Below are 23,550 nucleotides of genomic sequence, written 5' to 3'. Positions count from 1 at the left end.
GATGCTGATGCATTTTAAGCCTACTGAGGATTTTTAGAGCATTGTTATCCTCCCTCCAGACTATTACATCGCTGCTTCAACTTTCTCTTGCCGGTTCTGCTCATCTAACTTCCACCTCTCCCCTCCTGTCGCCCACCGCCCAACCTCTTACCATTTTTCGGTGGTTCTGCTTTCTTACATTCAAATCAAATCAAATCATTAGCATTTATAAAGCGCGCTACTCACCCGTGCGGGTCTCAAGGCGCTAGGGACAAAGGGGGTGGTTATCGCTGCTCGAACAGCCAGGTCTTTAGGAGTCTCCGGAAAGCGGAGTGGTCCTGGGTGGTCCTGAGGCTGGTGGGGAGGGAGTTCCAGGTCTTGGCCGCCAGGAAGGAGAAAGATCTCCCACCCGCCGTGGAGCGTCGGATGCGAGGGACGGCGGCGAGTGCGAGGCCAGAGGAGCGGAGGGGGCGGGTGGGGACGTAGAAGTTGAGCCGTCTGTTGAGGTATTCCGGTCCCTTGTCGTGGAGGGCTTTGTGTGCGTGGGTGAGAAGTCGGAAGGTGATCCTTCATGCACTACATTCACCTCTCACCACTACTTCTCTCTCCACCAAGCTTATGTTCCCTAGATAGTACTGTCTCTCTTATATCCACAAGTCTTGTCCATACTCTCCCTTCAACTCCCACCTCTCCCCTAGCCTCATAACTTCTTTCCTTGTTCAACTTTATTTACATCCACCTCTCCCCTTCCATCCTCCCAAACCATGTTATCTTTTCTTGTTGATTCTGACCTTCTCAAATCCACCTCCCCTACCACTTTCTGCACTTTTTCTCATCTTTCCCTCAGACTCTTACCTTGTGTATTCTGTCTCTCTCATAACCAGCTCTCCCATGTCACCAGGTTCTTCCCGTGTCTTACTCGTTCTGTCTCTTATATCTAACGCTCTCCTCAATGTTTTACACTTCGTCTCTCTGCCTGACTCTTGCAGTACCCATTTACTCTGCCCCTCTAAGATACACCTCTCACTAGTCCCTCTCTGTCCCTGGTCCACTTAAGTTCTCTCCTGGTTCCTCCTGTCTTATAATCTTCCATCCATGTGCCACCCTTCACTTCTCATCTCTAACTCCAGCCGTGTACCTTTTATTGCTGGTCTGTCCCCTTTAAATCCACCTCTACCCTCCCACCACCAGCCTCTTACATTGCCCTGTACTTTCTGAATCGCTTACATCCATCACCCTCCTTCATGCGCTACACTGCACCTCATCCCTCCCCCTGCCTCTTATTTTTCTGACTGATTCTTCTCCTCTTCCATTCCCACTCCATCCTCCCTGCTGCTCGCTTCATCTCTCCTCAGCCTCTAATCTTTTCTCACTGGTTCTGCCCCTGCTACAGCTACTTCTCCCCTGCCTCCCTACCCAGCCTCTTATCTGCTCTTGGTGATCCTGCCCTCTTACATCCACCTCTCACCCTTCTCTCGACCCACCACTTAAGTTTTCCTGAGGATTCTGCTTCTTTTATCTCTACTGCTACCATTCATGCACTACCTTGCACCTTTTATCTTTCCCTCCAGACTCATTTTTTTCCCGCTGGTTCTGCACCCTTTAGATCCACCTCTTCCCTCCACGCTCTACTCTTCGTGTTTTATCTCTCCCTCATCTCAACCTTTTGCCGCTTCTGACCCTCTAACATTTACCTCTCCTCGCCATGTGCTGATCTTCATTACTCCTCTCCCCAGTCTCCTATCTTGTTTTGCTTGTTCTCCTCCTTTACACCCACCTCCGCCCTTCCACCGCCCCACTCTCCCCGGTACTTTTACCAGGAGGGACCGATGCCTGAAGACACTAGAGCACCGCTGCCCAGTATCAGCAGGCACAAAAAGATGCTCCTTAACATCCAAATTAATGCTCAGTTTGGGTGTTTACTTTCACCACTGCTGTGAGCCTTCCCCCACCCTTCACACACTCACAAGCCACAGAGAAGCTGTGCATGCCCGTGAAACACAGGAGCATGCTCGGTCAGTGATGCATTTGTAGCAGTGTCGCCCCAAGCCCTATTAGAAGCCCTGATACTGCGTGGCTGAAGAAAGGTCTGCCTCTGTTTCTATCCTGTCTTCTGATAGGGCTGTCAGCAAACTCATTTGTAGAGACACAGACACGAGCACTGGGTGTGCCAGAACAGAAGTTCCGGTACACAGAAACCTTTCTCAGTGCCAGATGGTAAGTTGGACTGTTTCCACTGCTCGTGTGATTTCTCCTGTCCATTTTGCTCCTCACTGGCCAGGTGTCTTTTTTTCACACTAAGGCCTTGGCATTCATGCTGACACAGTGTCATTTTTCTTAGCCTACAATCACACTGTGATCCGAGAATCACCTAGGATCATTGTCACAGTATATGTTGGGTTTTTTCGGTGTCCAATAACATAGGCTTATTGCATATGTAAATAAAGATGTATTCTCTAAGTAGAACCATGATTGTACATTGGGCTAGGACAAGCTAGGACAAAGGATTGACTGGGCAGTTCGGGCTGGACTGTTCCCATGTTGAGCAGGGTCAAGACTGATTTGCATATGGCTGGATCCAAACTGGCGTGAGTGGTGGTAAAAAAAGTTGGATTGAGATGCGGCCCCAACAATTGCCAGTGGCTGAGATTAATATAAGCATTCCATTCATCACCTTGTTGTTTTTGCGTTTACCCTTGAGTAGGAACGCATTTCAAGGGGTAGGAATGCTTAAATTGCAAAGAAAAGTAAATGGAACAATAACTTCTTTATATATTGCTTAATATCACACATTTGCTGGTACTAAGTTCTGTAAATATGTTTTATTGATAGCTAATTACAGAATTGGGACCTGCTGACCATTGCAACTTAAATTTGAATATGTTTTACTCCCTACTAAAAACCTGAGGTAAGTTGAAAGTTAGAATTTCTGATGACTCCCCTGTCTACTATAGACAAGATGCATTCAGCCCAGACGGAGGTAACTGTTAGCATCCTCTTTGGTCAGGGTCATTTAGACCCAGGTATGACAGAAATGGTTGCAATAAAGAATTTTCACCCGATTGAACACTAATGTTTACATTAGGACCCACATGACACGGTACTTGCTCCTGTGTTGCTACTAGTCTGAGAGGAGACAACACAGGGTGCACGTGGTGTTATAATGGTGTACCACAGAGAGAGCAGAATGCTGCACACTAGAGAACAGTACACACCATAGAGAGGTGACTACTTGGGGAGAATGTTGCAGACAGGAAAGTGTGGTGATTGAAAGGGTTAAATGAAGCACATGGGAAAGTGGGGATTACAGGAGGGAGAAGAGAAAACACAGGAGTGCAGTTCTAACATGAGAATGAGGCACAGGAATGTGGTGCAGACTGGTAAGAATCGATCACACGTGTGTCTTCTTGGCCATTTTTTATTGAAACTGGGCCAAAAATACTATCTTCTGCTATTTTTCAAAGGATTCTTGGGGAGGGTGAAACCTCAGAACCGCTGGGAACAGTGAGGCTCGCCCGGCACACCACAAATTACTGCATGTTTCATTAGGAACCTCTGTATTTCAAAGTTCTCCAGTCTCCATGCCTCTTACCTTTTTGTGTGGATTCTACCCCTCTTACTTCTCTGTCTTTTGCATACAATGCCCTTCACCTCATCTCCTCATTTCTCTTCCAGCCTCCTCTCATCGACATCCATCTCTCCCCTTCACTTCTTCCCCTTCCACCAGCCCTGGGCTCTAAGTGGGATGAAAACCTGGTGGGTCTCTAAAGGACTTGTGGTCTATGTAATGAACAGCGTACCTTAAACCCGTTATCTAAATTTCTGTGATTTCCATGGTGTTACATCTGTGCTTTCTGTGACTGAATCCAGAAATGTAACACAACAACTGACACACCTAAAAACAGCCAGGAATATTGGTGTTGTCCATGATTGTTAACTGTTTAAGACAAATGAGTGAAAACTATAAATTCTTTTACTATCACCTTGTCAATATTTTCACCAGTGAGTACCGACTTCACACACATTTGCAGAGAATCACAACTGCAACTGGAATGCGTGATGGTTGCTCAGTGTGCTCTGCAGAGAGGCCACGTATTGAATGGTCATTTATTCTGAACACCTTTATGACCCACAGAGGGGCACAGTGAGAAAGCCTACAGCCTTCAGCCTCAACTCTAAAGCCAGCAACTGTTGCCTGTTGTAAATACCTGGACGTGACCACACAAAAGTAATATGCTGTGAAAGGAAACACAGAAACAGACATCCTGGGAATAGTTAACATTCTTAAGGAATGCAAGATTAAGCAAAGCGGATGAGAAAATATGCCCAGCAGCAAAATAAAAGTGGGCCCCATTAGTGAATTAGATCGCTAAAAGAGTGCACCATGTTTGCAAATGAGGACAGTTTTTAACTTGTATTACGTGCTGTACACGTTTTTTTGCACGGCATGGAAGATTGCATAGATTTCGAGTTTGCTGCAGGCAATGTTTGTTTTAGTATCATGAAAATCAACAGTAGAAACCAGCTCGCCTGGCCACAAAGCAGGCCAAAAAAGCCACCAGCAGCATACTGTTTCACAGTTCCTCTGAGGACACTTTTAGAGTGCATTGGGTGGGGTGGTGAATGTTGTAGTGCACATTGAGGGGTTGAATGCTTGAGTTGGTATTCCAAAAGTGTAACTTACATTTCTCAGAACAAATTGATGTGCCTGGAGACTATAATCTTTTGAGTAATTTATACTTCTGAGTAAGTTTACTACTTTTGGCGATTCACAAAATCTGGGTTTAAATTACACTTTTGGAGTAAATTTACGCACAGATTTTGCGAATAGGCAAAAAGTAGCAATTACACAAAAGTGCAAATAACTGGGAAGGTTTAGCTTACCTTTGTGAGGTTACATTTGTGAATCAGGCCGTATATCTTGTAAAAGGTACCTGCCCCACTGGAATTTCCGGGGGTCCTTTGGACTGAAAGCCTTGGGGGCATATTTCAAGTCCCTAGCGCCATCTTGCGCTGCCTTAGCATGATTTTTTATGACACTAAGGCAGCGTTAAGGAGGCCTTTCTCCCACGTTGTATTTACAAAGTGGCGCAATGCTTGCATTGCGCCACTTTGTAAACCCTTGCGCCACATTGGGCCTGCGTCAGGTATAATGTATGCAAGGGGATTCCGTTGCAGACAGGCCTGAAAAAATGGCACACTGAAATTTACAACATTTCGCTACGCCATTTTTTTCCATAATTTTTAATGGCTGCTCAGAGCAGGCGTTTAAATGACTCACCCAGTTTTAATCAATGGGCCTCCCTCTGCTTTGCTGCAGCAAAGCGCCACAATAGGAATTTTGACGCTATTGTCCTAACGACTGCCATGGCGCTCCGAATTGCAAATACGAGGCAACCATGGTGTCCTTAGCTGATGCAGGGGTGACGCAAGAAAACAGGTGCATCGGGACCGATGCGCCACTTTCTTGTAAATATGCCCCTAGGTGGCATAAATCAAACAAACTGCCCCTGCAGCTAAACCTGCTTTGTCTTGGTCTTTGTTTCAGAGCTGAATGACAGGTTTGTCCCTCTATTTTGAGTATTATTAGCTCATCTTTTCTGCTGCTCTGGTGTCCTGCAGCATTCTTCTTGTTCAGTTTGGTCCTCCTCAGTGATCCTAGAGTTGCCCTAATTATTGGCCTAGCCTGGCCGCCCGGCTGGCCACCTCTTGTTTGTTTGGAAGGCCCCCCTGTAGTTTCACGGTCCACCTCTGTGTAGAACCAGTAAGAACGCGACATACTTTTGTCTACTTTGCTATGTTACAAAAAGTGTTGAGGAGTTGAGGTGACTAGCGTCCAACTCAACAAGCAACTGTTCTTGGCAGGAAACAGGGGTGCCCTTTGGCACCCAGCACGAAGTTATGCCCCTTCGAATTCAAAGTCTACGGGCATGCTGAGCAGCAATCAACTTAGTGTGCAATCTAAACTGGAGAAAGAAGCCAACAGTAAAGGGGATGTGGATTGTGAGATCAAAACCATACATACATCCCATACATCATGACTACTTGAAAGCAATACATGCCAGGCAGAACAGACTGTGTGCTGGACAAGGCAATCACACAGGTCTCATTATGGACAGATTCAGTCAGAATGTGGATTTCAACCCCTAAGTCAGATAGGATCCAAAGACAAGAGAAGCCAGGTAGACCTTTCCCTAACATTGGGGACCACTACCTTGTGCAACAGTCATAGGGCCAGATTTACAAGTAAGTGGCGCATTGGTCCCGATGCGCCACTTTTCTTGCGAGTCCCTAACGACACCATGATTGTGCCATATTTACAGCACAGCGCACCATGGCGCAGGTTAGGACAATAGCATCCAAATTGTTGACGCTATTGTGGCTCTGTGCTGCACTAGCATCAATAATGTTGATGCTAGTGCAGCAAAGTGCAAGGAGGCCCATTGATTGCAATGGGGGTGTCACTTTAATGCCTGCATTGAGCAGGCATTAAAAATGACACCAAAAATGGCGCAGTGAAATCTTGTAGATTTCACTGTGCCATTTTTGCTGACCTCCCAACGCCGGCATCCCCCTTGCATATATTATGCCTGACGCAGGCATAATGTGGCGCAAGGGGTCACAAAGTGGCGCAATGCATGCATTGCGCCACTTTGTTAAGATGGCGTGGCAAAAAGCGTCTTTGAGCCACATTAGCATAAAAAATGATGCTAATGCGGCGCAAGGATGTGCTAGGGCCTTGTAAATCTGGCCCTAAGTTCCTTACAGATGTCAACATTTACACAGCATATGCGCGCCATCGATACACTAAGTAACACAAACACATAGGCCCTTACTTACAGGGAATTGGTGCAGGGCAGCGTTGCAAGTCTTCTTACTGCGCTGTCCTATGCCAATGTGAAGTGGCAGGAATGCACCGTATTTATGAAATACAATGCATTGCTGTCCTTTCCGTTTGCGCTAGTGCACACATTGCTGCCTAGCGCCAAAGCAGGCACCCTTGCACAATGGTGCAAGGGTGTCCGTGCGGCATACAGAATTGTTTTTGCTCAGGAAGAGGAAACTATCTGCAGAAAAAAACAATCCAGAGAGGTGTTGTCCTCTTTCTATGTGTGCTGCAGAATACAGCACACATGGAAAGAGGAAAAAACGAAGAGAAATAAGAATATTTCCCCTCCCTATGCCTGCTTTGGGCGCTGCCCCAAGTTTACATGATTAAGTAAGTCTGGGGCAGTGTCAAAATACATGGGTGTTCAGTGGGAAAACCCACTTCAACGCCCATGGCACGCCTCCCTTGCGCAGTGCGAGGCAACGCAGCAACTTGTGCTGCTTCGTCTTACTCCATATCTATGAGATCATTCAAAGCCACACTAAGTGGCTTTGTGTGGCCTCATAGATATGTTTGAGAGGCCTGTCCCGCCTGAGCATTAAAAAAAGTGACACTGCGGCAGTGCAAGCCTCTCATAAATATGCCCCATAGTATACAAACAGGGAAAAGTGGAGGTACCCCTGTAGGAAGGCTAAATAGAGAAAGTCAGTACACTACCCACCTACAGGTGTAAGTAAAGAGGCCTGTACCCTCAAACTATCACAAACTGCCACATGGTAAGGCAGCAAGAGCCACCCTCAATCTTGGGTGGCAATACATTTTGGGGTAATCCCTAATCCTGCAGAGTCTAGTGCTCTAATGCGGTAGCAAACAAACTATGTGGAATTGCTCCACTGGTGTTGAAGGTGTGATATCACTAGGAAACAATAAAGAGGGCCAGTAGATTGAAACATGGAAATTATGACGCCGCTGTGCACATAGAGGCTGATGTCTTTCCTGTTACATTCCATCTGCTAAATAAGATTTTGGGTGTACTGAATGCTGTATTTTAGGAAGTGTTTATTTATTAATTGCACCAAGATTTATACTAATGTTATTGATTGTCTACTCCCAGCATTTTCTGGGATACCAGCACAGGCTCCCCAGCAATCCTGGCACTGCTTACATGCTAAACATAGCATGCAAGCAGAGTCAGGATTGGTCTGAGCGGCAGTCACTGCTGCTCAGAAAAAAGCATCGGGTCTGTGCTGTTTCTGCAGCCCGTAGTTGGAGAAACCTAAGTGAGCATGTGTGTTTGTCCGGCTTCAGACACCCGGCCAAACACACATGCGCACTTAGTGCACTCTCCCCTCCTCCGCCCTCCCACCTCCGGTAGTCCAGCCCACCCCTCGCTACACCTGCTGCCTGAGCCAGCAGAAGAAAAATGCTGAAAAATAAAAACAATAGCAGGCTATTGTTTTATTTTTCATCTGCTGGCTCAGCCACGGGGGTGATGCCCTCCGCCACTGCAGAGACCGCCCCCAGGTCTATTGTTTACTTTGTACAAGAAGGCCACTCCGTGTTGATGCTTGTCCAACATTAATTAGAAAAAGCATGTCAAAGTGATTTAAAAGGCAAGGCATTATTCCCCCTGAAATTTGGGAATGGTTACTAGTTTATTTTTACCACAATAATTTAGATAATTTTGAGGAAATTAGTTTACTGTATGACAACTGTGGACGCAGCATGGAGGTCAGGAATGGAGTGATGGGAACACACTGACCACTGGCAACACTGGAGTTTAATTATAAAGAATCATTACTGTCTGTCGGATGCACTCACCTGACTGTCCAGCCTTGTAGACGGGTTTGTCAGTCTGCAGGAAGGTTCCTTTCTGCCTTCTCTGGATCAGAACAGTTTTACTCTCCTCAAAAGGTTGGATCCCCTGGTCTCCCTGAACCAGGACGGTGGCAACTTCTTCCGCTCCCAATGGTTCTGGTACCTGCTCAAGGGAAGAATGACAAGGGTGAACTCAAGAGTGCACATGGCCTGAGGTTAGTGGGGCACATGGTGGCAAAACACTGAAAGCACAGATAGATCTGTGGACCATTCACAGGAAATTTTTCAGAGGTGTGTGACTGTTATCCATTGTGTGGAGTGACTATTCCCAACAGGGAACCCTGAGCAGTTCATCATTCCACTGTCAATAATATGTGCAAGTGGTAGTTAAAACCTATCTTTACTCTTTACACCTTAGCACATGAGGGTATAATGAGTGTTTGAGAAAGCCATATGGTAGCCCTCAAAGTATTCGCAGCAGCACTCGATAACACCAAAGCAACAAACTTTCAAAAATCTATCACTTCACATTGTTGGAATTCTCAACACCTATTAGCTCTCCCCTCACACTGACACATCAGACTCTTGCTTCTCCACATTGCCTTTGACACTTACTTGTTGGCCCACAGTTTTTCCCACTCGCACAAGCCCCCTCACTATGGAGCTCATTACGAGTTTGGCAGTCCCAACCCAGGACTGTCAAATTTGCTGGGAGGACCTGGCTGACTGGCTGACTGGCAGAAACCTTGAAATAGACGGTTCCCAAGTGCTACGAGATATCCCTCGGCTCCTTTAGAGGAGGCGAGGGATATCTCGTAGCACAGAGGGGGGCCGTCCAAGTAGAGAGCTATCTCGTAGCACAGAGGGGGCCTTCCTGCACCCTCAGAATGGGCACTGTCTGCAAAGCAGACAGTGCCCATTCTGGTGGTGCTATGCAGAGGGGGCCCTGTGGCCCCCAGCCTTTTCACTGCAGTGGAACTGCCATTAAAAGGCTGGCAGAGAACAAGGTTGTAATCATCAGGGCGGTGCTGAGTTCAGCGCCGCCCAGGCTGAAGGCAACCAAGACTGCTGTCACCCTATCAGAATCTAGAATCCTGGCTGAGACGGCGGTCGGATGTCGGTCTGACTGCCAAACTTGTAATGTGGCGGTTGGACAGCCGCAGTGGTCCGACCACCACCGCGAGGCTGGCAGCCTTGTGACCGCCAGCCTCGTAATGAGGCTCTGTGTCTGCTCCCTCTGCTTTTTTCCTCTAGCTGCCTTTCACATGGCCAGGTTGTTTCCTCACTCCTGCACCTCTTCTTGCACCCTTTCGTATACACAAAATAATAGGCTCCATTGCACAGCGCAGAACCCTTTCAGACCCAACAATCAAGCTACCCTCTCCAGAGTTCTCTCCTGCCTGGCCTCACCAGCAAAGCACTCTCTGCTTTCCACCTCTTACCCTCCAATGTTTCAAAATGGTGGTTGTGGGAGTTCTCAAAAACTCAATTGCAGACCACCTTCTCTCCCTCTAGCTACGTCCTTATCTATTGTTCTTTTCAAAAACCCTGCAGCATCTTATGTTCAACCAGGTCACACAGTACCCAAACACACCCTGTTGATTGGTCACCAGCCAAGCAATTGGGTGCCTATTGATGCTAAAGTCCATGAAACTGCCCTTACCCTTGTGTAGAAGTTCATTACCTATGCAGACCATTTCTCATAACATGATGTATCGCAGCACACCACCAAAATGTCCATACGTCAGTCCTTTATATTGTTGTAAAAAATCGTATAGCACTGCAGTATAGTTCATCAAGGAAAATTTAATTCATTGGTTTATTTGTACATCTCTGGTTTAGACCACAAGTGTTCCATGTGCACAAGACATCCTTCAAATGAAAATACAGCCGACACGTGTTTCGTCAAAATACTTTTTCAAGGCTGTAACACATATACATATAAAGAAAAAATGCATATCATTGTACCAACACTGGTGTATAACATAGGTATAAGATGAAAGTAAGTAGACTAACGTCCTATAGGACCATGCAGGTATATACTTGGACTCTATGCAGACCATAACCTGGGTCCACTATCCCTGTTGTACTAGATCCCTCTTCAGCTTTTAACTACCCCATCCTCCTTGTAATACTTCATATCCGAGGCACCACAGGACGTGCACTCCATTAGCTCTATTCCGACATCTTCATTCAAGCCTTCTCAGCCTCCCAGTGTTGTTCGCCCTCGCCACTCCTTCAACTATTGATGTCGCTGTGGGGCTCCTTTTGAGGCCTAGGTGTCTAATTCCTGCACATTAATTCTTCAGGTAGCAAAATATGTTCTTTTCCTGTCACCTTTTCCTGAATGATACTCAGATATCTTTTTACATTAGCACCTTTCTTCCCTTAACTCCAGTCTTGCATCTGTATCTGTCTACCTGCTAGACATGATTGGGTGGCTTGATTACACTATATTCCTCAAAAACTGAACTATTATTTACTCCACCTTCACTACCACAATTCCCTCTCTGACCTCATTCACTCCCAGTGGGGCACTCTTAATCATTCCACTCTGCTGCAAAAACCAAGAAAGCTTGCTTGGTCTTCACATGAGTCCTTAAACCTTCTTAAGCACTACATCCAAAGCTGCAGATAACAAGCAATTAATTTATGGAAGATCTTCCCTCACCTCCCATTCCACTCATCCAAAGACCTAAGCAACACTCAAGTTATGAGCAATGTCAGCTACTGCATCAGCCTCACAGCTAGCCTGCAAGAGCACATACTCTCTCCCATTTACGAGGCAATTCATTTTCCTACATTTGCAGCATTTAAACTCCCTAGATGGGTGCCCATATTCCTTCGCCAACACAAGGCTGTCTGTCTACCAAACACAGTCCTGCACAAAACCTCTCCTACATACCACAAAACAATTTCTCACTAAGCACCAGGACAAGCTTACCATCTGCTAACTACAGCCTACTCATCAACCTGAAACTCCCACGTCACGTCAAGAATCTGGTCCTGCAATCTTCTTGAATCCCCTCCACAGCAGTCACCCAAAATGTCCGGTAGGCTATCAAACCTCCCTTGAGCCCTAAGGTGTTGTACTGATGAGTCTTTAGGGTTTTTCTCTGTATAGCAAAAAGAATCCCAAAGAAGTACCTTTTCCGGGCTCCTCGCTCCCCACCACTCACCGTGAATCTGGTGCAGCCTAGCTGCTTGCCTGGTTTGACCTCAGTACTGAGCAGCCTGTACTTGCCGCGCCTTGTATTCAGTTGAACGGACAGCTTAATGGGCCAGTGGACATCTCTGACCTGCAGACACACCGCCTGTGAGGAAGGGTAGTTGAGGGCAGCAGGGACGAGCAGTAAGTACTTCCTGTGGAGGGAGACAGAGAGAGGCAAGCAGTCCTAAAGGTGTTTTCCTTCCAGATCAAGAGTGACCTTCATGGTTTGGAATAGATGAGCCAGTGACCATGGGAGCCAACATGTGTGGAAACAGAGGTTTACAGGGAATTTGAAAGCCAGGGAAACTATTTTTAGAGACTGGGATGAGGAAAGTTCAGAAAAATGCATAGGGAACGTAATGGAAGAATAAAATAAAAATATATGGACAGAGACCCAGAGAAAAAGAGGGAGCGTGAAAGAGAAAGAGAATGAGTTTGAAGGGGAGAGTGAGTGTTAAGTATTAGAAAAAGGCAAATGAAGAGAGAGAGATGGGGGACCGCAAGTGGAGAAGAAGTAGCAAGGAATGATTGAAGGAGAAAAGAGAGTATGGAACAGAAGGAAAAGTGATATCAGGAGATTATAAAAGAGCAAGAATAAAAACAGAGGGGGAGAGGGAGTGAACTTTGAAAGAAGAGAGGAAGGGAATGTAAACTGGACAGAAGATGAAAGGCAAGTAGACAGATGGTGGGAAAGGCGAAAGGGAGAGAAGGAGCAGGCTGCACGCATCTTGGCCAATCTAGGATGGACACAATGGACATATTTACTCACCTACTAGCAGGATTCAAGGTAAGGTCTCAGGCTCTCAATCCTGCCTCCATACCAAGCCCCTCTGGTCACAGAGACCCCTCTTTAGTCTGTTCAATTACTCAACTCTGCTCTTTTGAGCTGTTCATAGGAGAAGGCTTTGTAAAGTATGTCACCCAAATCTTATGAGTACAATATTTTCAGATGCTCTCATCTCCTAACTTCTTCGCAATGAGACATTTTCTCCCTGTTTCTGTGCCTCCCTTGCTGATGATACATAGCAGGCTGTGGATGGCAGCTACATCTGCCCTGGATCAGGGATCTGCATTTGTCAGTCCTGTCCTGTTTTTTTGTGAACTTTGGTGCCTATAACGTGGGGGAGCAGCTGCTGAGTTCACCATTATCAGATAAGGATGGTCATGCATCATGTTTTATTACGCATAGCTTGGAAAAAGGGCATAGGACCCCATTGATGGCATTCTCTTGGCATGTCTCTGTGTGAAACGTATGCAGGGCAGCTGCATGGCCTTCACCAAATGCAATCTGCCATTACCTACTCTTAAGGCCTCTTCCCCGAGCTGTTTAATGTTTGGCCAGGAGGCTCTCTGGCTTCCACCTTCTGACTTGGCATAAGCTGCCAATGCTGTGTTTTCTCCTCCATGTTTAGTTCTCAGCTGCTCTAGAATCACCCCCATGGTGAGGGAGTACAAAGCTGTGATGTTGCAGCTTTTTCAAATTGTGTAATTTCTTTAAAAAATCACAAGGGAGAACGTGATGAACTTTAGAAAATGCAATTAAAGAAGGTTCTGTGCAACAATACTAAATGGTTTTACCACAAAGAGCCAAGATCTGCTTGCCTATGCAGTGGCACAGCAACGGTGCCATGGCACCCCTTCCATTACAGTAAACCATATCCATGATCTAGGTGCATTGGGTCCCTTACAACGCTTGGACCCTGGGGACACTGGCCCTGCTGCACTATTGATAATGTGGCGCAAGGGTTTACAAAGCCTTGTGCCACTTTGTAACCCGGCGCGGGAGAAAGGCCTCCTTAACGCGCCTTTGGCCTACAAAACATTACGCTAACGTGGCGCAAGGTGGCACTAGAGGCTTGTAAATATGCCCTTAATTCTCATATTCCTGGCACTGACGTCCTGGTCAGGTACAGCCTTGAGCTGGAACCCCTGCTCTTTTTTTCGTCCCCTCAACTTTTTCTTAGATCCTGCCTCTGCCCCATCCTCTCCATCTCCTTTTCTGTAACCTGAAATGATTCCTCCTACACTGATTCTTTCTCTCTTGATTTTTTACCATTTCCACGCTGATGAACACTGTTCAACACTTATGGATGGTCCCTGGAAACGTGTGTATGCGTGGTGCCTGTTACATCCTGTGGGGGCCGCTAGGCAGACCAAATTTTGGGGCCCAGGCCTCCCTCACAAATTATCTCCTAATTTTTTTAAAAATTTTTTACCAACCAACAATTTCAGGCGACAACTTTCTGGGTCTAAAAACTCTTTGAGTTGATTCATTTTTTTCTATCTTTTGGAAACAATTTAAGAAAGCTTGGTTGCAATTTTCTTTCAAGATCAAATCAATATAATTTTGATCCGTTGTTGTGGGGCCCCTAAAGGTAGTAGGGCTTATAGGCCGGTGGTCGTTATGCCACATGAGCCCAGTGGGAGATCTTTAGGGAATGTAGCACTCACGGGTAGTAGGTAGTATGCTATCTGCTTCTTCTGCACCTCATCAGGGGCTTGCAGCGTAAGTGAATGACACCACAGTGTAACACAACACATGGCCCTGCCCAGAGGATGAGATTGGGAAGCAGCAAGATGTAAGGATGAAACAAAGTTACCTTCACAGTAACGCCTGTCTCAGTCCATAGGCATTTCCCACTATCAGCAACCTCCTATCACCACCTTAGCAACAGCTAATCAAATGCACACATTTGGGTCTATGTGTGTCTGCTTTGACAACGCAACACTCTGTGACCTGATGTTACCAATTCCTAAAGAAATAGATATATAGGGGCAGCTTTCCAAGAAAGTGGTTAATTGGTCCCAATCCACCACTTTTCTTACATCCCTTTTGCACCCCCAAACAACACCATGGTGTGCGATATTTACACTACAGCGCACCATGACGGTCGCTACCACAACAGCTTCAAAGTTTTTGGCTCTGTTGTGGCGCTTTGCTGCACTAGCGTCAAAAATGTTGATGCTAATGCAGCAAAGCACAGGGAGGCCCATAGATTATAATGGGTGCTTCACTTTAACGCCTGCCCTGAGTGGGAACGCCCCCCTTGCATACATTATGCCTGACTCAGGCATAATGTAGCGCAAGAGGTTACAAAGTGGAGCAATGTATGCATAGCGCCACTTTGTAAATATTTTGTGGGGTAATGCCCACCTCAACACCGCCTTAGAGTCATGAAAAAAGACGCTAAGGCGGAGTCATGGCGGCGCTAGGGTTTGTAAATCTGCCCATAGTGTGTTTTAGCTCCACCCAGAATAGTAATATTCTCCCATCTCATGCTTTTAACCTATTTGTTGTATCATTCTGACTTCCAGAAAGTGGTTCCACTTCATATTAGGCGGAAACAACGAGCACAAAATAAGCACTGGCTAAGCATAAAATAAAACGGAAGAACTTGGCATTACAGCATACTGTATAATTACATGTGAGTTATAAGGATGTGTATCACATACCCGACACTGCTAGGTGGTCTCTTGGTGCAAGGGCCATACCATGAATGGTGAAGCATAACACAGGAGAGCTAATGTAGAGTAGCAGAGCATAACACAGCACAGCATGTTAGGTTCCCATAGCAACGGAAATAAAGAACTCTGTGCTGCAAAGTCAGTTACCACGTGCAGAGGGAATACGATGGAATATATAGCATGAGACAGCTTTTCTGTACATATATGCATAACAACTTCCAAAGTGTAAGGCAGACCAATGCTGGCTTCTATGACATGACAAATGAAGCGTAAGGTGACGTAGGATACCATACGTAACAGCATAACACAGCATGGCACAGCTTATAACCCTGCACAGCAAGCCTGTCAGCCATGGGAAGTAACGGGGGATAGAGCATAGCAGAGATAACATATTATCATACCGTGAAACAACATGCAAAGCACACGCTTCATATCCTGACACTATGTACTGTATTTTTATAGCACGTCATCCGGCCTATATCATACCAACGGGACGTGGGTTACCAAGCATTAGCCTAAACTGCATAGAATAGCATGGCATGACGTGAGTGAATGTGTGAAACCTTTCCAAGCGCTCTCCACTTCTAGGCACCTTTAAGGAGCAGTGACGATGACACCTTCAAAGAACTGAAAAGGTAGCATAGCCTGGTCACACAGACATGATATGGGCAAAGCGGGCAATAGGGTGACCACCCGTCCGTAAATTTCACGGACTGTCCGTAATTTCGCCCTGCTGCCCGTTGTCCGTGATGAAAGCTTTAACGGACGGCATTTGTCCGTAATTTTAGCCTTTCACCTTAAGGGCAACGGAGGCAGGGCAAAATTACTGGCAGAGGAGTTTCCCCATCTGGGCTGAAGGCAGGGGGTCTCCTGTGCTCTGAGGGGGGGAGGGGCAGACAGATAAGAAAAGGCCTTCTTGCCAGGGGGTCTCCTTCCCTAAAGAAATGCAAATGTGGGCAACTGGTAAATCTGCAAATACAAAGGGACTTGAAAACCTGCATTGACTTTACTAAAAGGAGTCACTTGAAGTTTTCTGGTGGCAAAGATATTTCTTTCAGAGAGGTATTGTAATGGTGTTCCAAGGTGAGCTGTGGAGTGTGTGGTTTTAATGGAGTGTTATAATTTTTTTTTATCCTAGGTATAAACTGTATATTATTCAAATCTGTAGTTGAGAAGCACTTTTTTTTAATTTAACCGAAATGTATTTGTGCATTTTGTAGCAGCCTTTATTATGATGTAATTGTATTTTTCACAGTTCTTTCAGGTACCTCGGTACCTCATAGTACTAACAAACATTGGCAAAGCCAATAGGTCTCATCTACGAAAGAGTTATTGACTTTGCTAATGTGTTTTAGCCATTAGCCCTGTTATACACCAGAGTAGCTGCTGTTCAGCATGGCTTAAAGCTAGTGGCATAGTGGTGTGGAGTGGAGTGGAGTAGAGTAGCACAGGAGCAGTGGCGTAGAGCCCAGTGGTGCAAAGTACAGTGCAGTGGGGTACAGTGCAGTTGTTTAGAGTGCCTTAGCGTAGAGTGCAGTGGCATGGAGTGGCATGGGACAGAGTAGAGTGGCATAGAGTGCAGTGGAGTAGAGTGGCATACAGTAGAGTAGCAGAGAGAGCAGTAGTGTAGAGTGGTGCAGTGGCATAGATTGCAGAGTAGACTCACATTGCAGGGAATGCAGTGGTGTAGTGTAGTGTAGAGTGGTGCAGAGTGGGGAAAAGTGCTTTACAGTGGAGTGATGCAGAGTAGAGTGGCATAGAGTGCAGTGGCATATAATGCAGTAGTACATAGTACATTGGTGTATAGTACGGTGGTGGAGAGTGCAACACTGCAGAGTAGAGTGTCAGTGCAGTGATGTAGAGTGGAGTAGAGTGGCACAGAGCAGTGGCGTAGAGTACAGTGGTACAGAGTAGAGGGCAGTGGTTTAGAGTGCATTGGCGCAGAGTGCAGTGGCATAGAGTGGCATGGGATAGAGTTACATAGAGTGCAGTGGAGTAGAGTGGCATACAATAGAGTAGCAGAGAGTGCAGTAATGCAGAGTGGTGCAGTGTCCTAGAGTGCAGAGTAGACTCATGTGGCATAGAGTGTAGTGGTGTAGAGTAGTGCAGAGTGGAGTATTGTAGAGTGGTGTAGAGTAGAGTATAGTGCCTAGAGTGCAGTGGCATAGAGTAGAGTGGTGTAGAGTTACAGAGTAGAGTGTCAGTGCAGTGGTGTAGAGTGGTACAGAGAACAGTGGCATAGAGTACAGTGGTGCAGAGTAAAGGACAGTGCAGTTGTTTAGAGAGCATTGGTGTAGAGTGCAGTTGCATAGAGTGGCATTGGGCAGAGTAGAGTGGCATAGAATGCAGTGGAATAGAGTATATTTGTGCAGGATGCAGTAGTACAGAGCAGAGTGGTGTAGAGTATAGTGGCGGCCAGAGCAGTGTTGCAGAGTGTCAGCTTGCAGTGGTGTAGAGTGCATTAAACTAGAGTGCAGTGGGCAGAGTGGTATAGAGTACAGTGGCGTAGAATAGATTGTTAAAGAGTAGAGTGCAGTTGCATAGAGTGGAGAGGTGCAGGGTAGAGTGCAGTGGCATAGAATGCAGTGGCACAGAGTGCAGTGGCATAAAGTAGATTATTTCACAGTAGAGTGAGGTGGCTTAGAGTGGAGAAGTGCAGGTTGGAGTGGAGTTGCATAAAGTGGCATAGAGTGTGATGGCATAGAGTAAAGTAGTGTAGAGTCCCATGGCATAGAGTGCAGAGGTGCAGAGTAGATTAGAATGATGTACAGTGTATTGATGTAGAGTGCAGGGGCATAGAGTTGAGTGTTACAGAGTAAAGTGCATTAGCATAGAGTGTATTAGCTTAGAGTGCAGTGGCGTACAGTGCAGCGTTGCAGAGTGGCAGAGAGTGGAGTTGTGTGGATTAGATTGGTGTTGCCTAGACTGGAGTGGTATGGCGTGCAGACGAGCAGAGCGCAGTGGTGTAGAGAGGTGCAAAGTGCGGTGGCTTAGAGTAGAGTAGTACAGGGTAGAGTAGAGAGGCATAGTGTGAAGTAGCATAGAGAGCAGTGCATAATGTGGAGTGGTTCCAAATGGAGAAGAGAACAGTGGCATGGAGTGGCGTAAAGTGGAGTGATACAGAGTAGGGTGCAATTCTGATATATTCTGAAGTCTATTTAAATGTTGTCATGTGATAGAAAAAACTCTTTCCTAACCCCAGTATCCAGCAAGATTGTTGCATAAATCCTCTCACTTTGAAGTCAGAAAAAGGAAAGTAAACACTAAGGGCCGTATTTATACTTTTTGGCGCACAACTGCGCCAACGCAGTTGTGCGTCAAAAAATTTAACGCCGGCTAACTCCATTCCAAAGCGCCATGCGGGCGCCTTATTTATGGAATGACGTTAGCCGGCGGAGCTGCCTGGTGTGCGTCCAAAAAAATGACTTACACCAGGCAGCGCCGGCGTAGGGGAAAATGGAGCTTGGGCGTAAAAAAATGGGGCAAATCAGGCTGAGGCAAAATTTTCGCCTCAACCCCTCAACCCGATTTGCGCCATTTTTTTTTACTCCCAACCCCCATTGAAATGACTCCTGTCTTAGCAAAGACAGGAGTCATGCCCCCTTGCCCAATGGCCATGCCCAGGGGACATATGTCCCCTGGGCATGGCCATTGGGCATAGTGGCATGTAGGGGGGCACAAATCAGGCCCCCCTATGCCAAAAAAAAAAAAAAAAAATTACTCACCTGAACTTACCTTAAGTTCCCTGGGATGGGTCCCTCCATCCTTGGGTGTCCTCCTGGGGTGGGCAAGGGTGGCAGGGGGTGTCCCTGGGGGCATGGGAGGGCACCTCTGGGCTCCTTCCGAGCCCACAGGTCCCTTAACGCCTGCCCTGACCAGGTGTTAAAAAATGACGCTAAAGCGGCTGGACGTCATTTTTTTTTACCCGCCCACTCCCGGGCGTCATTTTTGCCCGGGAGTGTAAATACAGCGTACATGCCTCGGAGTCATTTTTTAGAAGGGAACGCCTACCTTGCATATCATTAACACAAGGAAGGTGTCCACGCTAAAAAATGACGCAAACTCCAAGATCTTTGGCGCTAGACGGGTCTAACGCCAAAGTATAAATATGGAGTTCGTTTTGCGTCAGATTTGCGTAAAAAAAAACGACGCAATTCCGGCACAAACAGAGTATAAATATGCCCCTAAGTTCCCACCGAAGACAGAGCCTGACATTTGACTTTGTTCTTTGAATGCACAGCAAATATGATAAGAACAAGATTTACAGGCCTGTTTACAGAAAGGGAGCACTCGGCAGGATACTGTAAATAAGGTTTTGGCAAGGGAAGGGACGAATTCAAGCTGCATAGCCTAAAACAAATAAAGCCAGCAAATTGAAAGCAACAAATTGTGAGTTACAAACCACAAGGCCAATGGCAAGCAACGGGCAGAATGCATTCACAAGGAAGCACTATGAATTTACTTAAAGTGACAGCTGTGGGATACTTTGTGGGGAAAGTCCAGTATTTTAGTCCATATCTTGTAGAGGTTTGGCTACATCAATCACCCAGGTAGTATGACAAGAAGACCTGGAGTGGTTTCCATGTTGCAGGATAGGTCTGTACACCCATTCTATCAGTTTGCCACCATTTCCTATGGTACAGAGCTTCTGGCACACCTCTTGTAGGGTTATTGCTAGGTAGCAGACATGAAATAGGGCATTTAATGATTATTTAAGGTGGTTGTAAGTAAGGAGTTGACCAGGGTGAAGATGGTAGTCTGCCACAAGGGTTTGGAAATTTAGTAGCTCACTGTTCAGAAATAAAGTCCCCAATTTTAAGACACCTGCAACATGCCACTGATGGAGTTGCTCTGAGCACAGCCATCCTGTGCGAGTGGGAAGGCTTAGCAAAGGTAGTGCAGGAGCATAGGGTTTCTTCGTGTCAGTGAGTTTACAGGTTCTGGCAAGGCAAGAGAAAGCCATGCATGATAACCCTGGATGGTGATCCATAGAATGGTCAGTAGGAAACGATGAGCAGTGCATTAAGCCTTCCTTAAAAGTCTTTACTGGTAAACCCCATCTCATGCAGGGAGTTGGGCAGAAAGCCAGTGAGCCACCCATTGGACATCTGCAGCTGAATAAAAGCATTCTAAGTCCAGAAGATCTAAACCACCGTAGTCACAGTTAGCTTTAGAGTGGAAAGAGCTCCCGATGGCACCGCAGCGACCAAATCAGATGTGTGGCCTGTCTGAAGAAGGAATGAAGGACGAGCAGGGGAAGGTTTGCAAAATAATACTATCATTGGGGTAGCACACCATCTTCGCTAGTGCCACATGGCCTCTACAGAAAGCAGAAGAGAAGACCAAAAAGCAAACTGGGCTTGGAGGGACCGTTCGCTCTGCCGAGATTTTCATCCTGGAAATCAGTGTAAGAATGGTAGATATTAATCACTAGGTATCAAAAGGTAACTGGTTCCCAGTTCAATCTGAGATCTAATTGTGTATGAAGGCGAAAACAGTGCCATATGTTAAAGAAACACTAATTACATTTTAAAATTTGTAAATTTTGTTTGTGCAATTTACATCCCAAATATTTTGAAGATTCTATGTGTACTTGACACTTAGGGATAACCCAGATCTCTATTTTGGCTTTTGCTCAATTTCAAAACCATATAAAGACATGGACTAAGCGGGCGATTGCCTTGCACAACCTTGCAAGGGGTCTGGCCCCTGCTCACCCTTCACAAGCACTAACAGCGAACCATTGCACCAGAAGAGTTTGCCAAGGTGGATGGGTGTTGATTGTTCAACCATTTGACAGTGCCCCTTCTGTTTCGCTCCTGTGTGCAGACAACTCCCCAGGTACCCAATACCTTCAAATAGTCTTGGTGGACCCATCTTGTCTGATTTTAGGAATTGTCCCACCTTGTTCTTCTCTTCTTTATTTATCCAGTTGTTAGCAACAACCCTTTGAATTACTTGCCATGGATCTCCCATTTGATCTTGATTTCATCCTACTCTTTTATTATCTTTGATTGGTAGTCCGGGCTCCCATTTCTGAGATACATGTAGTCCCAAACATACACTCTAGTGCAGTGAGACTACAGACAAGTTATGGGTACATCATCATCCTGTCATTAGGTGTGAGACTGTCACCCACACCATCTGCCCTGTCTCTTTAAAAAGAAAATAGGTTGAAAGTCCATGGGCGGTTGGGGTAAGCCAGATGTTTTTGTTCAATTTGTTTAAACTAGCATAAGGTTAATTACCTTAATGTTTCCCAAACTGTTTGGCAGGGGTTTTGAAATGTTCAGAAACATAATCAAAATGTTGCTGTTACTTTCTCTTCAGGAAAGATCGGGTAGATTTGGGTAGGGGTGATGGCCTTCCCATGAAGGGCATTAATTTACTATTGAACAAGGACGTAATGCGACACCTGAATGTAGCATACCAGGAGGCAATCACAAAAGGTCCACAGTGAATAAATAGTGCTATGTTAAAAAAGAGTAAATAAATGCACTGACAACATAGTGAGGCATGGCCTCTCTTGAGTGTGTCTGTAAAACTGACGTTTGTTCTTGAATTTTTGTCCTGAATTTTGACCCTTTGTCCTGAATTTTGACCCTTTGTCCTGAATTTTTTATAGTCCTGTCCAGAATTTGCTTCAATGCCAGGTGGTCACCCTAAACTGCCCTGGCTCCAACCTTCTGAGAGACGCCGGTGCAAAGTGAACTTTCACTCTCTGGGCCTGATTTATACGTTTTTAGCGACGCAGTTTCGGCATATTTATAAATGAGGCCCTCTCTATCTCTCTCTCTTGCACACCTGTTCCTACATCTCAACCTCATAGGTAGCCCCAGTGCTTTAAATGGGTCCGTCTTGTCCGGTAGGGAGTACCTTGAACTTTTTTATTTTGCGAGGGAGAGCACCTCCACTTCTCAAGAAAAACGTAATACTGTTCATTGGAGAGTACCGGTACTTCTAGGAAACAAGCAGGTACTCTGGTACTGAGCACCTGCACTTCTATTTTTCCATTCCAAGCACTGGACCGTACCCCTACATCAGGCCCTGTGTCCCCCATAAAGACATGTATCAAATGTTTTCGTGCTCACCCCGCCCCATTCCTGAGAGTTTGTCATGGTGCGCCCCAATGTGGGGGTGCGGGGTACAGTAACATCGGGGATCACTTACGGGTCGCCCGGTTGGGGATGCGTCAGGACCGACGTCAGCATGAGGAGCGGGAGGCTGCCTAGCGGCACCACCCCCCACATGTCGGCAGATCTGCCAGAGAGCGCCCCTCTTCAGCGGCTTGAAAGGCTCGTGCAATGGCTTCGACCCCGGAACAGGCTTCCTTCTTTCGTTCTTTTCTTTTTGCGTTTTACTGCTCCCTCCTTCGCCTTTCCCTCTTGAACAGCCTTCTTTTTTCGCACAAAATCACTCCACCTAGTCTCCTCTAACCAGCCTTATATCACGCTCGACCAGCATTCCTCCATCGGCCCCCGCGCCTCGCCCCGTTCCTGCCTCAGCATCCCTGGCAGTGATTGACAACCCGTGGCCTTCTCTTCTATTAATAGAGCGAATGCCGCTCCCTGTAGAACCAGAAAACCATTCTGGCCCCAGGGGGCCCTTATGAAGCCTCAGGTCTTTTGTTGAAGTGCTGGGTGTGACTACAGCAATGGGGTTTTCCATCTCCGCCCTACAGCAATGTCCGTCAAGGTACCGCGAACCCCGACAGACAGCCGCCCCCGCGATCCTTCCAGGCTAGATCTCACGCTACTCAAACGTGCCTCCTTCTGCCCAACCTGGGGGGTTGTGTTTCATGTATGGACCACAAAATAGCGTGGTGCCATAATATCAATGTCAAAATATTGTTTACAAGAATATCATGGCCCAAAAAAGCGTGATCACACCGGCAAATATATACATGCATGAGTAAATAACATTATTTAAAATTAAAATAAAAGACAAGTTTTACAAACTTTTTTGTATTTTAAAAATATTTACAGGATTGATTACAACATGTATATTTTTTACAAATATTTAAATAAATAAACTATTGCTCTTAAAACTACATATCAAACACATCATTTTTTAACAACTGATAACATTGAACCTTAATATATAAATTAAATTTAAGTTTTATATAAATACAAATATTTGCTTTAATGAAGTACAAACATAACATGTAATAGTTTAGTTAAAAAACGACAAGTGATGGGGGTGGGAATGTTCCTTGCATGGTGTACAGTCATGTTCCCCAGCCCCGAGT

General features: G+C 46.0%; 1 protein-coding gene across 2 annotated transcripts in view; it reads right to left on the bottom strand.

The window, feature by feature from the left end:
• LOC138303678 (alpha-2-macroglobulin-like protein 1) overlaps window positions 1–22,800 on the bottom strand; it is a 400,879-nt gene extending 378,079 nt beyond the window's left edge. For both annotated transcript variants that reach the window (XM_069243004.1, XM_069243005.1), the window contains exons 1-3: window positions 22,473–22,800; window positions 11,806–11,989; window positions 8,630–8,789 (exon numbers count right to left, since the gene is read on the bottom strand). In XM_069243004.1, coding sequence (XP_069099105.1) covers window positions 8,630–8,789; window positions 11,806–11,989; window positions 22,473–22,552 — 424 coding nt within the window. In that variant the 5' untranslated portion in view covers window positions 22,553–22,800. The remainder of the gene's footprint in view (window positions 1–8,629; window positions 8,790–11,805; window positions 11,990–22,472) is intronic.
• Between the last annotated feature and the right edge of the window lie 750 nt (window positions 22,801–23,550).

This window comes from Pleurodeles waltl, chromosome 7 (genome assembly GCF_031143425.1).
Source record: "Pleurodeles waltl isolate 20211129_DDA chromosome 7, aPleWal1.hap1.20221129, whole genome shotgun sequence".
In the NCBI taxonomy this organism is placed as follows: domain Eukaryota; kingdom Metazoa; phylum Chordata; class Amphibia; order Caudata; family Salamandridae; genus Pleurodeles; species Pleurodeles waltl.
This window is presented reverse-complemented; position numbering and strand designations above follow the sequence as displayed.